Raw genomic sequence first — 19,280 nt, forward strand, 5'->3', positions numbered from 1 at the left:
TTTGATTCATTTGATTATCTTGATTTCCCAATATTATGTCCTGCGAAACATTGGGAAAATTGTGTTTAAAAATGCAATTTAAAATGTGACGAAGTTTTGTGAAGCGAATGCAAAGAGAAAAAAATGTTATTTTCTTTTTAGATTATGTTCTAATATATTGTGATTTTTTTGTTATTATTTGATAAACATAAAGGATGTGACGGTTTGTTGGTCTTACCAGAATTCAGTGTGCCCAAATTTGATTTATTGTCAACATAATTTCCTGTAAAAAAAATTGAGTTCTCGTTTGATGTTAGCTCTGGAAGATTTTATCCATATGATTTTGTCACAGTGAAATAACATAACTTTATGTATCTAGAATCGATTCAAAATATATTCATTGATATAAAAATCTTCAGCGTTTGATTCCCACTTCTTGTATTGTACTGCAAATCCGTTACTCCATTGGACTTTTAAAGTTTTCCTCGGTATGCCGTCGGCGCTGCTGTCGGTTTGATGAAAAACTTCTCCTTGCCATCTGCAGCGCCAGTGTAGTGAGAGATGTCGAGTTTGGGGAAGTAGCCATTTGTTATTTTTTCCAAATATGTCAATTTCTTTGCATGAAGCCGTGTTTTCTGGTGATATTAAGGTCCTGTCGCAACTCCTGAGAACACAAGATGTCACACAGAAGGACAAACATGGTAAGTATCTGTGGAATCAGCTGCTTTCCCAGAGTGTCGTTCGTCGTGTCGTCTTCATGGCCGCTTCCGGACGGTCCCGGATGAAATTGAAAAGGCAATCTTCTGAGCTCACTTTCGCTCTCTTGCAGGCAATACACCTCTCCACCTGTCCGTGATGTTGGGCAAAAAAGGTGAGTACACAAAGAGAATCTCATGGTTGTCTGCACACCCAATTGATTGTTATCACGCCACTAATTGCTGCAATATTCCCCAGAATGCACTCAACTGCTCCTGGCCCACGGTGCCCCCGTGAAAGTAAAGAACCTTCAAGGCTGGTCACCTCTGGCGGAAGCCATCTCTTATGGGGATCGACCTACAAGTAAAGCAAATAACACCAACATTCGCCACACTTTCATTTTCTCACGATGACTTCACATATTCTCTCTCCTCCGCCAGTTCACCTGCTGCTGTGGAAGCTGAAGAAGCAGGCACGCGACCAGATGGAGCAGCGACGTCCCAACCTGGTGAAGGCACTCCAGCAGATGGGCGATTTCTACATGGAGCTCAAGTGGGACTTCCAGTCGTGGGGTGAGCTATTATTAGACGATTTTTATGCTTTGTTGCTGCCTCACGCGGAAGTGACTCGGCGAGGCACTATTTTTGAACCACGTTGACCCATTTCTCCAGAATGGTAATGAGTCAAAATCGCAATTATCTCCACGAGCGCGATATCGACGGTCTTCTATGTGAATCAGTAAACGTAGAAAAAGGCCTTCGCAGAATGTGCCAGATAAAAGATAAGAGATCAATGGTTTCATTCTTTCGTGCTTAAACTCTACATAAGTTGAGTCAACAATTCAGCAGATTTGTATTTATTTTATAAGCTTGACTAATGATAAACATGATCTAACTCAAAGAGAAGGGCTGAATTTAGAGAGTTAGTTTCTTTTGTTGAACAAAATCAGTCTGCTTTACGAAGCTCGAAAGACTATAAAGTATACCGTGAATTATATTGAACTGAAAGATAAGTAATTTTAGTTCCAATAACAAGAGAAAGTTAAATTTAATCACCTTCCTGAAAAGTTTTCCCAGTTTTTGGCTGACTTGTAATTCATAATCGGTCATGGAACTATGCAGCTTCATGAGAACTATGTATATGTATTATAAAAGAAGTCATTAGAATTTAATTTTCTCTTCCAGTAGAATTATTAAAATATAATTAATGACCTGAATAGCTTTGTTTGGAACTGCAATGCAGAACAGAGAAATAACAGAAAATCTTTAGCGTTAACTTTTTGAATTTGTAATTGAATAAAATTATAAATATGGATATTTCCTTCACAGTTCCTCTAGTCTCGCGGATTCTGCCGTCTGATATTTGCAAGATCCATAAGGCGGGCTGTTCCATTCGACTGGACACAACACTCGTGGACTTCTCGGAGATGAAATGGGAGCGTGGAGACATATCATTTATATTTCGTGGTGATAAAACACCCAAAGAGTCACTGACTGTGCTCGATAATGAGTATCAATGCTACCAGCGTGTTCGCTATGAGGAAACCGAGGCTGAGATTGAGGATGAGGTGGATATCCTCATGTCCAGTGACATAATGGCAGCGCAAATGTCAACGAAGAGTATTAACTTCACACGAGCACAATCTGGATGGATTTTCCGGGAGGATCGCAAGGAGACAATTGCAGGACAATACGAATGCGATTTATACTGCATCAATGGACTTGTGTTGGAGTCCAGAAAGCGCAGAGAGCACCTCTCCAGGGATGATTTGCAGAAGAATAAGGCTCTGATGGAGTCTTTTACCAAAGGACACTCACAGAATGTTGACCAAAATGGGGAGGTGAGTGATCAAATCATAATAATATCAGTTCAGATTGTGGATATTGTGCTTTTTCTTATGTAGATCCTTCGAAGAACATCCCTTTCTCCGCCGGCAAATGCCAACGTATCGTGGGATGACTATATAAAGGCAGAACCAGGGGAACATCCAAAATTAGGCAGGGATTTAGTTTATAAGGAATCTAGCAAGACATTTCGAGCTACAGTAGCAATGGTGAGTTTGTGATATTCCTACGAGAAATCCTTGTTTAATACCACTTCTTGTTCTTCGTTGCAGAGTAAGGACTTTCCACTAAATGTAGACATGCTTCTCAATGTGTTGGAAGTGATTGCACCCTTTAAGCACTTTTCCAAGCTGCGTGAGTTTGTGACACTGAAACTTCCCAGCGGCTTTCCCGTGAAGATTGACATACCCATCCTGCCGACGGTCACAGCGAAGATAACATTCCAGAAATTTGAGTTTCGCGACAATATTCCAGCTAGCATGTTTGAGATTCCGGAGAACTACGTCGAGGACAACATGAGGTGAGTGTGTGCCTTTGTCTAATCCCTGTGCAGTAGCGCAATATTCATTAACTCTGACTAACATAAAGATTTGCCAAAGAATTGAATCGCATAAGATTTGCTTTTTGCAAGTACAACGTAACATTACAAATCATATAATACTCACTTATGTTTATTGCCAATGATATAAATATCCACATTGCAATGGATATAAAGTGACTGAATTGCTCTTAATTTTGCTTTCTTCTTTTCCTAATATCAGCTTCTGTGGCATTTCATGGTAATTTACGACTTACATAAATCGTTGTCAATCTTTTTTTTCCTACTTTATTTTTCAAACCACCTTCAACTCTCAGCAAGATAAGAGATGATAAGTGAAACCCTTTCCGCCCTTTCCTGCCTTTGTGGCTGCATGACTAACAATTTAACAGTTCCTTTTTCAAAGAGGAGAATGGTGAAACTGATTTGAAGCATGACATAATGAGGAATGCATACGTTGAAGACTATAATTGATTATAGATATTCATAGAAGTTTACAACAGACTCATTGGTACAAATTGTTTCATGTTGACTCTTCGCTATATTATTGTAGGTTTCCCGACTTATGACGTATCGAACTCATAACTGTAATTGAATTCACAACCAATCAACGTATCCTGTTCGAGAATAATTATGTATCTTTACATTTTTCCATCATTTAAGTGATGCACCGCAATTGTTTTTTTTTCCTTATTTCTTCCCTGATGTGTTTATTATAATTGTACCATTAATTTTGTTTTAATTTATGTACCAAATATGATTTTTCACAGTTTTTTTTGTAATGAAATACAAGGTGCGCAACAAAGTTGAGATTTTTACGGGAAGGATTGTGACTCGTATCTGAGATAACACATTTTTTGTTTAGTCACAACACTTGAAGATTAAATAGTCAATCAAACATTACAGATTAAAAGCATTCCAATAAAGCATATACGTTATGAAAATTTTCTGCGGTACTATTAAATGCACGACCGACTTATGACTTAAGGCAAGATGTGACTTTTATTATGAAGATGACAGTTTGAAACATGCCAAAGTAACATTTAACGAGCTCAAACTCAAGCTAAATCTCGTGTATGTAGTCTGAAAGTGACTAGACTATGAGATTCAGTGAAATCTTAGCCTTAATTCTAGGTCTGCTGATGGCGATAAATGGAAGACATTTTTACGGGTTTTTAGGCGCACCCTGTATTTTGTGTTATTCTGCCAATTCTTGTTGAAATGTATTTTTATTTTATTGTTTGTTATATTGCTAATATTTGAGTGATTTGAGATATAATTTGTGTTTTTCTTTTAATGCCAAAATTGCTAATTTAATTGTGAATTTATTTAGTTATAAATAAGATGCAAAGTGTGAATACAACAATGAGTATGTAAAAAGTTTAGAGCTTTTTGCATAAGTTCACGTGCAAGTTTATAAGTTTTTCATCGTACCAACCATGTTTTTTTTTACGTGATAGTATGATAAAAGTGGTTCCCAAGCATTTTATTTAGTTGTTTTCTCTTTACTGTTGAGTTTATGGGTCCAGCAATGAAGAATGCGAGAGATAGCTCATCAAAAAGAAAATACATTTTTACACGATTAAAATAATTTAAGCTTTAATATACTGAAGGAGAGGAATTCCAAGTTCAAGTAATAATTTTTCTATTTAGATGAATTGAAGCAGATGAGTATTTTTTTAGTAGAATATGTGTAACAAAGCAAGAAAATGATGAGAAGTAATAATTTTTCAACATGTTTGTAATAAAAAGTGAACTGAAAAATGTCACTGCACTGTTTTTGGTTGTAATTAAATGTGCTTTAGAAGGAGAATTAGGTGAAAAAAGGGCTTGAGATCACAGGGATATGACTTAAATGGATTTTATTTGATATGTTTCACACAAAAAGACAATTTATATGATGACAGTGCCATATAATTTTCCCCTTTTTGCAACAATCAACAATAGTTTTTGAATAAGTGAAGAGAAGAGAAGACAAAAGCTCAAGTACCGCCTCAAACCATGAAGATGATCTCAAGTTGGGAGAAATTTGAAACAATTGTACTTGTTTAGAGAAAAGAAAATGAAAAAAAATATGTTTGTTAATTATTTGATCTTATTTTCAATTGAAGTGGAAGAATAAATGAAACAGGAACACAAGTGGTATTGGAAATCATTTCTTTTCCTAATCTTCTCACCAAATTTTGTTTCTTTGAGCGCCGTTTCGATGACGAGAAGGTGTATTTATGTGAATAAGACGAACCGAAGGCCATTCGCATCGAATGAGAGTGTGTAGTTGGGAATATCTCGCCTACCTTCTTCATCACTCGCAATCGTGGTAGAGTTGAAGCAGTAGATTCGTCTCTTTTACCATGCGATCGCAACAAAAGAATTGTGTGGATATCGTAAAAGGTGTGAAAGAGACTTGTTTGGCTGAGGCCAGGTAGTGCTTGGAAGGTGGTTTTTGATGAGATCATTTCATTTTAGTCACTCACAGGCAAATGGTGTAAAATTTCAGTTCATAACTTTACTTTTGGTATGTATTTTTAGAGTTTGCCATCAATTTAATGGATGATCTGTTGTTTTTCCGATCACATCGTCTCTCAAGTTCGCAAGTGTTACATTTCAAGGGTTCTTTGTGCGATGGATTAAGTTCTTTCCCATTGAGTTTCTGTGCTATTCAAGTTTTCATGTGATTGTTAAAGAGAAATTTTCAACAGAGAGTTTTCCTCTTTGATAAAAATCTCTCTCTGGTCAAAGAAGAGTGAAATGAGGTGATGAGTTTTGCGCAAAAAAGACCATTTTGTAAACCAAAAGACGTGAAGAAATGAAAGTTTCTTCTTCAGCATTTCATCATCCGTAATGGTGATTTATATCCAGTCCATGTTGAGTAAATTGTCGTAGGAGGAGCAACTCTTGATGTCACACACTGAAGAATCTGAAAAGCTCATTTCGCACTAAAATTCGCTGGAAAAAAGCTATTAGTTCACCGCAAAACCATCAGCATAAAACTGTAAGCAAAGTACATGAGACGCGATATGTGATCTGAAAGGCAGAGAGACTAGAAAATCATAACTAGTACAGTTACTTTTTACCTTTTTGGCATCAGTGACATTCTTAATAGTGTGTGTGTAGTGAAGAAATAATGCTAGATTTTGCATTAATTACGCGATCATTTCATTCACACATTGAGTGTCACCAGAGAAGAAAAGACACGTGAAATGAATATCTTTTACACATTTCCTCAGCTGGTAAAATGTGATGATGTCTGGTTTTGTTGCAACACTTTTCAGTTCACTCAACTCGGAGGAAAGCTAGAGCGATCGCTGCAATGGAAGTGAGGAAAATGTCGATTTGTGCCCTTGTGGTGCTCCTGGGAATCGTGGGTGGTGTTTTGGGTGAGAAAAAGTATAAGATGAAGGATATGATGCGGAAGTCCATTGTCTTCGATAAGATGACGCCAGACGTCTTCTACTGTCCAACCACTAAGCCATCCTTTGAGAAATTGATCGTCAAATCCAATCCCATTCACAAATTGTGCGAATACGAGGGACGACCCTTGCCGCCAGACTACAAGTCAGACTGCTTCCAGGTAACAAATTAAGTGTAAATTGTTGAGAAATTGACATTACGTAGGTATTTGTAGACAAATTGTGCTATTTATCTCCGCCTTTTGACCTCAATCCCCAAACAGAAGTCAGCAATTTCGGTAACAATGCTATAAATGCGCAAACAGTTTTTAATGAATTCGCATAAATTTGTTCATGAACTGTTTGTTTGATTGATTTCCATTCAATTTGATGATTTATGATTCGTGAGATGCAGTTAAGAAAGTGTTTAAGAAAGATAATATACGAAAAATTTTCTGAAAACATTCTCTAAATTAGTTGGTCGCAAATTGATCCTCAATTTTTATTTATTCTTCGAGAATTATGTCTACACTCTTGACTGAACTTTCATGAAGGTCACTTGATTTCGCGGGTGATTGTATTGCCGCTAAAATTCGCTTAGATGGTGGGTTTTTATGAATGCCCGCAAAATTTATCCTTGATGTCATTTGTGGCATTTAAAAGAATATTTATAGATTCAATAAGTTTCTATAATTCTAAGTGATTTCCTCCATTCAGCGAATGGATATTCTTATGGATAATCTCACACACTTTTCAGGATATGGACGAAACTGACTATGCGTGCAAGGAAAAGTACAGGATCATGGTAAATATGGCATCATAATCACATTGCTTCAGGAGAAAAAGTTTACAAAAATGTGCAATATAATACCTATAAATATTCAGAAATCATATTAATTTATTAAGAAGAGAAAAAAAGACACATAACAATCAGCAAATTAATCAAGAATATTGAAATGAAACACTGAAAATGCATGTTTCTTGTTTCATTTTGATCTATTTCCAGAAACGAATCGCCAAAGACCGGGTTGATGTAAATTCAGATCATCATAACGTGCAAAAACACACACAATAATACAGATCTTCGCGATCTGGCTACTCGCTATCAACTCTGACACACAAGACCACTGACATGACCTTTTTTCTGTAACAATTCTCATGTCACTAACACCGTAGAAATCTCTTGATTGCATAAGCTAAAGATTCGTAGAATTTCGTAGTTGCAGATGAATGGGAGAGCGAGAAAAGTGAATATTAATTGGGAAGAATTTCTTCTTAGATTCTCATTATGGTAATTGAATTAATCATGGGGAGATGTTATTTAAATTATGCTATTCATTATGTCTAAAAAACAAACCCATTGGGCTTTTCTTTTGCTCACTCTAACAATAATCTGAGGCTTTTTCTCACGATTACCGAGACTTTTCTCTATTTATCTTTGGATAATGTGTAATTTTCACGGTAGAAAATTAATTTGAAAAACAGCATTTTAGAAGTGAAATGCACATACTTTTCAGTACGAAGAATTGTGTATAAATTGCAAAACTAAGCCATAATGAAAGTTGTATATTTATTATGAAATGGTGATGGACTTTTTGATAATAAAACAGCAATGTTGAGTCAAACAAAAATTATGTACTTTTTGTCTCACTCCGTCTGTTTTATTGTATTATTTCTACTTTATTTTATGTATGTTTCTCAATATCATTCTTTATGTTTCTCCTACAAAATTTGTCTCTGTTTTCTATCAATTTGAGACTGTCTGAGCAATTTTTTGTTTACTGTTCTGCATGAAAATCGTATCTCACTTTTTTGGAAAAACCAAAACCTATTTTTCTGTATCTTTTCTAAATTAAAATTTTTTCAAAGAACTGACTATTGAAAAAAAAGAACGATAGTGATTTCTTCGGCAAAATTTCCATGGTACGTAAAATTCAATGGTGTGAGAGACTGGTCTCTGTAAATTTGACAAATTTTTGTACAAAATTTGGAATTCATCAGCACAATTAGTGAGTGATTCTGAGCACACTTTCGCCTCTTCTGCAGATGCGACTCTATCCGCCGGGCAGCGATGCTCCATTCAATGGATCGCGACTGGCAAAATTCCTCAAGAACGACCCTGAAGCGAAATCGAAAGCGGCCAAATACCAAGGAAAGCACTGAACGAGAAGGAATTCTAGTGAATGCGGAAGCCAGAAGCTGAAATTGTCGAAATTATCACCTTTCCCACTGCCATGGGTTTCTAATGCCTCTCTCATTCGATTGGAGATTTAAAAAAAAAATTGACGTAATTATAAGCATCTTTTGTCGAAATCACTTGTTAACATTTAACAAATAGTGCAATTTTTATTTAATAAAAATTCTTGTGAGAAGTCTTAATATTCTGGTGTTGATGTTTGGTTGTTGGCTCAAAATTAAAGTGTGTTTTTCATCTGAACAAATAGAAATATAGAAATAGATATAAGCAAATTGTCTGTATTGTCTGATGACCTAATCCACATTTATTTTTACATTAATTACTTTTTAGAATCACACACAGAGCTACAGGTATAATTTCCAGGGCGCCTTCGAATGACCTTAGTGCAGGTAAAATCCTTAAAAGCGTTGCATTTGGTCTGAAATAATCTTGGGTCAAGCTCATTAGTGAATTGTTAAATACAACTTTCTTGTATATACTTTCTGCGGTGAATTCTATGCATTTCCTATGAGTGCTTCTAGAAAATTCCATGATTTTTCGGATCTTTCCACGTTTCGACACTCGCCGACATTGGTGACAGTTAAACTTGAATCGCTGCTCGCTTTTTCAAATTCCAGCGGTTCACCCGATTGCGTGTGGCAGCACTAGTGCGTGCGGCAACCCCAGTGATTTCCGGTCGACATTTTAGCTTTTGCCTGCAATTTTTCAGTAGCAAATTTGCAGAGTTTTTTCATCTTGGTCGCGTTATTAAAAGTTCCCTGTGGATTGCAAAAGGTGCACCGTTGGTCAGACACTGTGTACAATCATCGGAATATTGTGTATTGGAATTGGAATTGCGGGGAAAGTAAGTAAAAACAGGAGGATGGAAAAGTTTCACTGACATTTTCGAGTGGCTCTCCCGAGGTGAAAAAAAGTTGTTCAATTTATCGTCAATAGCGCGTCATTTTCGCTGAATTCAGTGGTTCACACAGGAGTGAGGGTGTTCAGGAAGTGAATGAGGTGAGGAGTGCTGGTGCAGGGTGGGCGTATGGAGTGCTTGAGGGATGAACGATTGAGACCTCTTTTCGATGGACCACTTTTCCGGACTGGCTGGTGCCTCACCAGTGCCTTCGTGGGCGCCTCCGCAGGTCTCTGGGGCTGTCCGGAGACACTGTGGGACCGTTGCGAGGGCGCACGGAAGTGATTCAACGGTGAAACGGAAGTGACTGCAGTGCCAAAAAGCTGACTGCAAGGTGCCTCATCGCGGTCAGATGATGTGTCCTGGTGGTTAGTGGGCTCCTGCCTCTCTGTGGCTGGCAGGACATTGCTTGGAAGGCGAGAGATTGCTTGGCGAGAAAGAGTTTGTCCAATTTCCAGCTCCACTGAGGCTGTGTATGTGATTTCTTTGTGTCTCTTTTCACTCAGTGCCTCTCCCTTCCTCGCCCGCCCGCTGCAATGCTCCGTCTCGCTTCGGCCCAGAGAGCAATGGAATTATAGGAGGAAAAGAGTGGCTGCGAGTGTGTGTGGGGGGACTATGTGGCTCATTTCAACGTCAAGGCAGGCTTTATCAAGCCAACTATACACACCAATTCTAATCACAGAAATTCATCATCGATTGCGCTCACAACATCCTCCCACGCTCGAGGCGCACAGCAGCCACCTGCTGGGAATCCCTCGCGCGGAGGTCGGAAGTCCCGGAAGACTCCTGCACGGACTCGGGGGCGACGGCGAATAAACTGCGTCAGAGAAGAGCGTTCATGGGCTGCACTTGTGTATGTGGGGGAAAAGAGAAGCTGTGGGAATCAGGTTCATCTATTTTTGATAACATTCCCCAACAAGCACTATTCTTTCTCCGCGCTGCCATTCACATGAGTCTCGCACACGGGACGCGAATTCACCTGTGGTAGGCGCCCTACGGAGATCGTCAGGTGATGCGAGATGCACTCGCGTGGGGCGTCAAGGGTGCCCAGTGTGCAGTGTTTTGCCTCCAATGGATAAACGCGTGTGATCAACAGTTTCAACCTTGAGTGGCAGCATACTTCCCAGTTTATTGACATAATCGCGATCGTGAGAGCACAAATAAGGTGCTGATGGACACTGAGGAAGCGAAAGTGACAAGTTTTACACGAGCACCCAGTCCAGGGAATGGTCTCTAATTGCCATCCAGAAACTCCCTTCTCAATGCCCTGCATTCATTGTTGAAAAGTTGCTGTGCTAGTTACAATGTGATACATATTCGATCAATGAAGAGCTCTTTGCGTATTAGATAAACCGAAAGTGAACCGCAGAACAAATGCTGTAAGATGGTTATCTTGAGACACTATGCGAAGATGTGCGCTTTGACAAGAGTGGTCTTCAAAAGTATTGATTTTTCTTATCGCAGCGTCCTTGACCGGGAAATTGCACGGAATCCCAATGAGATGCTATGTTTTAGCGGAAAATCCCCACTAATTTAGCGCTTTTTCCTGCCATTTCAGAGACACTTTTTCGTGGAATCGAGGCAGGTCGTAGGAAACTTTATTCCCAACCATTTATTCGTGGTGTGGATCTGTGCAATTACATTCAGCGGACGAGCGTTCTTCTTCCCACTTTTCGGCGATTGCAGTGCACACAAAGTGAGCTTTCGACGTGTGATTCTGCACGTTTGAACTAACAGCGAAGTGGCCACAGAGGAAGAGAGGAAAGAGGGCGAATCTGTGTGTGAGGTGTGAGAGGAAACAATGAACGGGATGACGAATAGCGATGATGTTGTCGAATGCCCACTGTGCATGGAGGCGCTGGAGGTGGACGATCTCAACTTCTTTCCGTGCACCTGTGGGTATCAGATTTGTCGCTTCTGCTGGCACCGCATCAGGACGGATGAGAATGAACTGTGCCCAGCGTGTCGGAAGGCGTATTCGGAAAATCCGGCGGATTTCACTCCACTTTCGCAGGAGCAAGTGAGTAAACTATGCCACAATTGACAGAGATAATTAACGTGGTCATATTGCAATCCGGTTAGATCCCAATTTGCATTGAACCCTAAATATGACAATGCTTTATCAAGAGATGCGTGAATCTTTATGGCGAGGACACACGAGAAGAAAGACTGTTGAACTTGAGTGTTATCTCTCTAAGAGGCCATGAATATTTAATACAAGATCTCTTACGGTAGTTGTTGACTATTAAGAGCGATAAAGAAGAAACAGTCAACTTACAAAACGGTTTCTCAATGCGCTGACAAGAAGAAACAAGCGCTAAATTTGTAGGTCAGATTTGACCTTATTATCATGAACTGAAGATGAAAGTAATGCAATTTTCTCTATCTCTGTCACAATAATTAATCAATAAATTGACAAATTATCTGCTTAGTTGCTATTTCGATGTGAACTCATATTGCGAAAGATTTCTAGATTTACCAAATTTTATGAAATGAATTTTTCTATTTTTTCTCTCTCTGGGGAAAGAGCATGTATAGTTGTATTCAACTTCACTGGTGAAAAAAAAAAATGTGAAGAATTATTAAATACTTGAGCAATTGTAAATTTAACGTGGAAATACCACGGGAATTTTCACTCAACTATTGCGCGTTGAATACCGCAGACTTTCATTGGCAAACACACTGTTTAGCTTTGAGCAGAAATATCATGACTAATTAATTCCAATTCCCCAATTTTTGGAGGTATGATGATGACAATGTAGTGGAAATTGCGTTGTTTTCGTCTTCTCCGATGATCGTGGCTAGAGAGTTTGATAAATTTGGAATAACGCAAAAAGAGGGAGAAAGAGTGTTGAGGAGGGAAAATGAATGGAAAAAATCAGAGTTTGTGTTTTTCCATGATAAGCAAGAGTAATTCAATTTTTTTCTTCAATTGTGTGGGTATTTATTGAGTACTCTGCCACTTCTTCACCACAACGGGGAACGTGTGCAATACTTTCACTTGTACAATAGCAAATACGGGGTGTGACATTCTAAGCGCAAGCAAAATAATCAATTATGATCTATTGTGAGATAACTTGTCAATAGCGTGAGCATTGAAGATGTGTCTTCTGTGGTTTGGACAATTTTATACAGTGAATGAAATCTCTGAAGTACACAGAGAATGAGACAACGTGTATATGAAATGGCAAATGCAATGTTTCACTTTATATTAGTATAATTTTTGATTCTCTTTTTTCACTATTTTGTGGTCTTTGTAGATTGCTGCTCTGAAGGCTGAGAAACGACAACGGGAGCAGCAACGAAAGCAAAAAGTGACGGAGAATCGCAAGCATTTGGCGAATGTGCGTGTTGTTCAAAAGAACTTGGTGTTTGTCGTTGGACTCCCACCTAGACTTGCAGATGCGGAAGTATGAATACGTTTACATTTAATGGTTGATGGAGTTTCTCAATGCAATAACACTTTTTTTCTCTCTCTCTCTCTCTTTCTCTTGCAGATCCTGAAGAAGCACGAGTATTTTGGGAAGTATGGCAAAATACATAAAGTGGTTATTAACCCGAGCACCACGTATGCTGGCGTTCAAGGGCCCTCGGCCTCGGCATATGTGACGTACGTGAGCAATAGTGACGCCTTAAGAGCCATACAGAGTGTCAACAGCATCATGATAGATAATCGGCTGATAAAGACTAGTCTAGGGACGACAAAGTACTGCAGTCACTTCATGAAGAATCAGCAATGTCCGAAGCCAGACTGCATGTATCTGCATGAGCTTGGCGACACGGAGGCGAGCTTCACGAAGGAGGAAATGCACCAAGGCAAACACCAGGAATATGAGAAGAGACTCCACGATCAGTTGATAGCACAGACGGCAGCTTTAAATTCCAACACTTCGTCGAATGGCAGTGCAACGGGACATGGAGGAAAGACGGTGAGCGAAGCGAAGAATATTGCCACACAGAATGGACCGACAAAGGATGCGTGGCCGAGTCTGTCGGAGTCGCCGGTGGGGAAAGATGTGAAAATGAATGGGAAGATGGGTGGTGCGAATCACAAGGATCACTCGACGAAGATTGAGAGCAGGAAGCATGAAAAGACGAAAGCTGAGAAGAGGGGCAAAAATCAGAAGAATCAAACGAATTCACATCATCACAACAACAACAGCAATAGCCAGAACAACAACACAAAGGAGCAGCACAGTGCAAAGCAGCTGCATCAACAGCAACAGGACATAATTGAGAAACAGAATCACTTGAGTGCGGACGACGATGAGGTGAATTTGATTGATGATATTGAGCACGATGCGTTGTTGGTGGAGAATGATCGGAATGGTGATACGCCGTCGTTAAGCAGCAGCAGAACATCGACAAGCAATACTGGTGATAGTGGTGCATCTAGCGAGAGTGGCAGTGGCAAGAGTTCACCGGCCAGCTCATATCCTGATCACTCGCACCAGAATCTGTCGACATCGGTGTCTTCGACGCTGTCCTCAGCCTCATCAGCGTCCACAACGGCCAGCTCTGAGTTGGCCAATCAGCAGCAGGTGAAGGAGCAGAACCAGACAAATCTGGAGAAGACGAGCCAGCAGCACAGTGAGCAGTTGAACGGCAGCAATGGCCCGATACGCGAGGCGACGTCAAAGTTCACAAAATTGTCACTGTTCGACGACAGTAACAGCTTCTTCTCCACCAACACTTTCCAGCCATATATGAAGATGGATGGCACACAGCTGAGCACAAATGCCAGCCAGCATCCCGAGCAGAATGGACTGAACACAGCAGCCGCACCTGCAGCTCAACAGACCGAGCAGACGTCTGGTACGAGCAATGGTCAACCGCCACAGGGATTGAATGAGAATATCCTGGCGAACACATCGGAAGACTGGGAAGCCGCGTTCAAGTATGTCATGTTGAAGAACAACGGTAAGCACGGTGATGAGCAGCAGGAATTAGTTCGTATGCAGGAGATGCAGAAACGCAATACAGTCAATGGCATGCGAATGGGACAGCAGCATCAACAGTACAATGGGTTGCACGGTGAGTTGCATCTTTAGAAAGCATTCTTTCGCTATTCCATCATTCATGATGAAATAATAGTTGATCTATTTCACTTCTGTTCTCCCCCTCTCTGGGTTTGTGCAATATTTCCCGTTTCTATTTTCATGTCATTTTTCATAACATTGGGTAATGACAGATTTTTCACACATTTAGGGTGAGATAATTGTTTCTGCATTGTACACTGGGGGTAATTATGCAGCAATTATTCGAATGAAACGGTGAAAGACATTGGAAAGCCTTGCATACTCATTAGTCACAGACTTACTATACTTCTTGTATTTTTTTTCTCACTTTATTCTTTTGGAGAGCAATCAGTTATTTCACTGACAGAAATATATGTATGTAAAATGAAATTTTCAATTTATTCCAGGGGACTTAAATGCGGATTACTTTCACTGTCCAAATGAGATCAACAGACAGCTCTTGCAGCAACAGCATCAACAGTCTCGAACACAACACAACAATTTGCACAGTGGAAGTGAGAACATGAATCACATGTATACAGGAAATATGTCAAAGTTCTTTGATTTCCACAAGAATCAACAAAATCAAGTGAGTCATAAGCGCGGTATGATATGGAAGCGTGAATATTTTGCAATAAATCTCTCTCTTTCTCTCTTTCTCTCTGCGCCTTTCGTAGCAGCAACAGTTCATGATGAATGGCCACTCGACAAATGGGCCGTCCGTTGATCAGCTGAATATGGCGAATTTGATGGAGACCAACAAACTCAATCCTCAATTTTTGGAGCAACACGGACACCTTGTATCGCAATTGTCGAAGCAGAGTTGGATCAATAAGATGGACCCACAGCAGCAGCAACAATCTCACAACATGCTATTTAACAGTAATCCACAGAACAGGCTTCACAATCAATATGGCTCTCAAAACCCGGCAGTGGTAGATGATGATCTGGGTGAGTGTTTTGTTGTCCTTTTCTGGAGTGGGATAATATTTTTGCGACTAATGGCAATAACTTTTTGGCCACGACATTAGGTTTTGATCCATTTATTGAGACACAGAAGGCTCTAGCTGAACTGATGGAATGTGAAATGATGCAAAACAAGCCACAGACTAATCATAGTAAATTATTAGAGAATTGTCAGAGAGCACGAATGCCACCACCTGGTTTCAACCACATGAATGCGTTTGGTTTTGGAATTCCAAGAGCACAAGGTTAGATTGCAAGTTCAATTTGTGTTATTTGATTGAGAGATGTTTGAGTGAAAATTCTTTCTAATTGTGCACCTTTGTACCTTTGCAGGCAGCAAAATTTTGCCATTCATGAACATGGGAAATTCGACACAACAGCCGCCAGACACAAATTGGGGCTACATGAATGGCTATCTACAGGGTCCTCAGCCAAGTGATCAGATCATTTCACAATCTCAGCAGCAAAACAGTCATTCTACTCTAAAATCAAGTGAGTTTTTTGGAGCATTGATAGATTGTACGGTATTTCTCACGAGCTTTATCCTCTTTCGTCAACAGATTATGGTAGTATGACTTCAGATTGGACCTCTCTGGATCCGGCAATTGTATCATTCCGACAGTATCCGACACTACTCCCCGGTCCCACGTTACAGCAACAGCAGCCACAGTCGCAAGCTCCACAGACATCGGACATGTTTATGTCACAGCAGCAGCAACAACAAACTGGACCAGGTTGGCTATCGTGATTCTCTAATACCACTGCAGTCAGTGCAAGAGAACCGTAATTTTCCACTTATTCTCGCTGTGAGCATGTGCGCACTGTTGTAAGATTTTATGGTGTTTTCCTTCACTGAATGCCATTGCGCAATGTTTTGAATTTGTCTTCTTACTACTGAGGAATGATGCTCTTTATTTATGTTGTCGAGGTATTGCAATTGGGCCAAAAACAGCTATCATCTGTGGGCGCGCAAGGAAATCGAATACTAAATATAATGGTGTTTGGGTGATGAAAAGAACATAAGGAGAATGAGATGAAATTTTTGTAGTAATTTCGAGTTAAAACTCACATGCGATATTTCCCAAAAGTCCCATAAAAAAGGCACGTGTGCTTATCACGTGCTGTTTTTCTTCCATACGGAATACAATGATATCTGAAATAATGGTAAAAGAGGTCAGTTGCGATGGTAATTCTTGATATTCGCATTGCAAATGATTATACATATTAGAAGTCTGTGTACACCTGATAGATAAATATGTTTATTTGAAGAGTGGAAAAAGCCGTGAAATGAGTACTCAACATTATAATTGAGCTTGCTCAAGATTCGAGAAAGTTATTTTCTACCGCACGTGGAGATACAATTACTTAATACAGAATTCTTATCAGCTTGAAAATGTTCCGAGTTGTTGAAGTAATACGTAATATTTTTTTGCACAATTCCAATTTCAATTAATCTGCTGCCTTTATCAGGCATCTGCATGGAATGTTTTTTTTGTATATTCTGCGTCTCTTTTAATTTGTTCGATGCGGTAATGAAATTATCACGAAAATATGATTTTTTCCAATGCTTTCAATTGCGTACAAAGTCTCTCTAAATATTTTGGTAGTATTCAGATTGATAATTTCTCTGTTTTCATTTCTTCTTTAAGGTTTAACACACCATGGCATTAATCTACAATCAAGTATTATGAATCAACAGCAGCCTCAGCAGCAAAATTCGCCAGCACAGGTAAATGCTCATGTTCAAGGTATGCTAGAGTATCTGAAAAATCGTCACTTTGTATAGTTTTTCTTATAAAAAGAAGAGAAAAAGACAACAAAATTCGCTATAAACCATTTCAAGATAAAAAAAAGGTATAATAAGGTGAAGAAATTATTTACACAGAAGCAAGCTGATGGGATGAAAGGCAAACGGAAGAAAAAGAGCAGTAAAATTTCTAAAATAACTATATGAGATGAAAGAAAAGGAAGAATATGATTAAAAGAACCTTTTAAAATGGAATAGGGGCAATAGATTAAAATTAAAAATTCCCATTTTGATTGCATTACACTGTGCAATCATGTGCGCAAAATTGCAATGTTATTCTTTTTTCTCTTTCATTCTTTTTTCGCTAGTTTCCTTCTTTAATTTTTGTCTGTTTATTCTTTTTCCTGCTTTCCAATGGAGAAAAGAAGCATCTTTCTCTCTCGTAATTCCAATCCATGAAGTACTTCTGGTTTTGGTAAATTTACTTTATGATTGAAAATATCATTTGCTTTAATAAGTTTGGATGAAATTGTATAATTTCAAAAGCAAACGGTATTGAGAGCAAATGAACCTCAATGAAATCGAAAGTTTTGGTAAAATTAATCAATTTTTTTTTCATTTTTGGAAACGTAATTTTTTCTAACAATTTTTGAAGGTTTTCACAATTTATGTTACATTTTATTTCTTGGATTTTTTTAGGTGAGATTTGCTCATTCGAATTGGTTGAACAGGACCGAATCTGCGACTTGTTTTACCAATTTGCCAAATGGCATTTCAAGAAATCATGAAAAATTCCAAATTAAAGCACCACCAGGCTTTCGAAGAGGTAATCATGGGGATCTGATCTAGAACAATGCAGACTGTGTCATCCTAAATTTCTCTGTTTTGAATTCAGCAAGAATATAAGCGAATTTTCAGAGGCCAGAAGTGATTAAGAATATGTTAATGAATTGAAATTAAAGATTTAAATACACTCAATAAATGATTTCAGAGTTGTTTTCTGGTGGAATTTTTTTGACGAACTTGTGATATGATGAAATGATCGTATTACAACGGATTATGAAGTAATGACATTACAAAATTTTAATTTTACAATTTTTGTGATACCTTCTTATATGTGTTTTTTTTTATTTTGTTATCTTATAAAACAATTATGCTGTGTTGAAACAGAGAAATGTGGATCTATTTTTTTTATTATCATTTTATATTCTACTTAACAAACAAGAAGAGATATTACAGAAAAATTGAGATTTGTGTATGCATTATTCTTCACTCGATTTTTACGGCAAAAAGAGAAAAAAAGTTTTGTTCTTGAAACCGTGCCTCCTGGAATAGAGAGAAATAGAGAAGCACATAAGCAGGCAAAGGAAGATGTTGAATAACAACAAAAATTGACCTAAATTGATAACATTAATTATTCATGCTAGAAGAGTTATTAAAGAGAAAAAAAAACTTCTCGCTCGAGAGCAGTGAGGAGATAAAAGAATATAACTACAGAAAAAAAAAATTTAGAAAAAAAACACGGCAAAAGATTAATTTAGCGAGCAAACTGAGCGAAAATATTATATACACTTTACTCTAAATACTTATTATCAGATGAAGAAAAAATATTCAGTATAAAGACTAAGGTTGAAATTCTGTAAAGAGGTGAGAAACACAAGAAGAGCTATGCTGAAGGAATGTTGATTCAGTGATGATTATATTGTGAAGAAAATGTAAGTGAAGAATGATTAAAGGAGACGATATTGACTTGAGCTGCCGTTTTTTGCTAAACCAGACAACATGATAAGAGATCGCGGTGAAAAGGAAGATAAAAACACACTAATATCGAACGACGAAGAGATACAAGAAATATTTGTTAATTATTTCTTAAGGAATATGAGGAGAAGATAGAAGAAGATTATAAAGAAACAACAACACATTATTGTAAAAATATATTATTATCATTACAATAATAAATTATAAATAATTTAAAATTCTTTTTCACTTTTTAGAGTGACCTCTTAGT

At 38.4% G+C, this 19,280-nt stretch overlaps 2 protein-coding genes across 2 annotated transcripts; both read left to right on the forward strand.

Moving 5' to 3' along the window:
- The first annotated feature begins 10 nt into the window (after positions 1 to 10).
- Positions 11 to 6,504, forward strand: LOC132262825 (ankyrin repeat domain-containing protein 13C). Its single transcript, XM_059762258.1, has 8 exons — positions 11 to 680; positions 809 to 850; positions 934 to 1,038; positions 1,116 to 1,247; positions 2,004 to 2,515; positions 2,579 to 2,728; positions 2,792 to 3,039; positions 6,330 to 6,504. The coding sequence occupies exons 1-8, from the start codon at positions 584 to 586 to the stop codon at positions 6,352 to 6,354; spliced, it is 1,311 nt and encodes a 436-aa protein (XP_059618241.1). The 5' UTR covers positions 11 to 583; the 3' UTR covers positions 6,355 to 6,504.
- A 2,858-nt stretch (positions 6,505 to 9,362) lies between these two features.
- LOC132262822 (uncharacterized protein DDB_G0283357) lies at positions 9,363 to 19,248 on the forward strand. The gene is made up of 11 exons (XM_059762255.1): positions 9,363 to 9,487; positions 11,100 to 11,561; positions 12,802 to 12,951; positions 13,039 to 14,575; positions 14,967 to 15,148; positions 15,237 to 15,510; positions 15,591 to 15,770; positions 15,859 to 16,017; positions 16,086 to 16,259; positions 17,175 to 17,254; positions 17,972 to 19,248. Exons 2-11 carry the CDS (start codon positions 11,343 to 11,345, stop codon positions 18,119 to 18,121), a joined length of 3,105 nt encoding a protein of 1,034 aa, XP_059618238.1. The 5' UTR covers positions 9,363 to 9,487; positions 11,100 to 11,342; the 3' UTR covers positions 18,122 to 19,248.
- The last annotated feature ends 32 nt before the right edge of the window (positions 19,249 to 19,280 follow it).

Source organism: Phlebotomus argentipes, unplaced genomic scaffold, assembly GCF_947086385.1.
Source record: "Phlebotomus argentipes unplaced genomic scaffold, Phlebotomus argentipes genome assembly contig_15, whole genome shotgun sequence".
Taxonomy (NCBI): Eukaryota; Metazoa; Arthropoda; class Insecta; order Diptera; family Psychodidae; genus Phlebotomus; species Phlebotomus argentipes.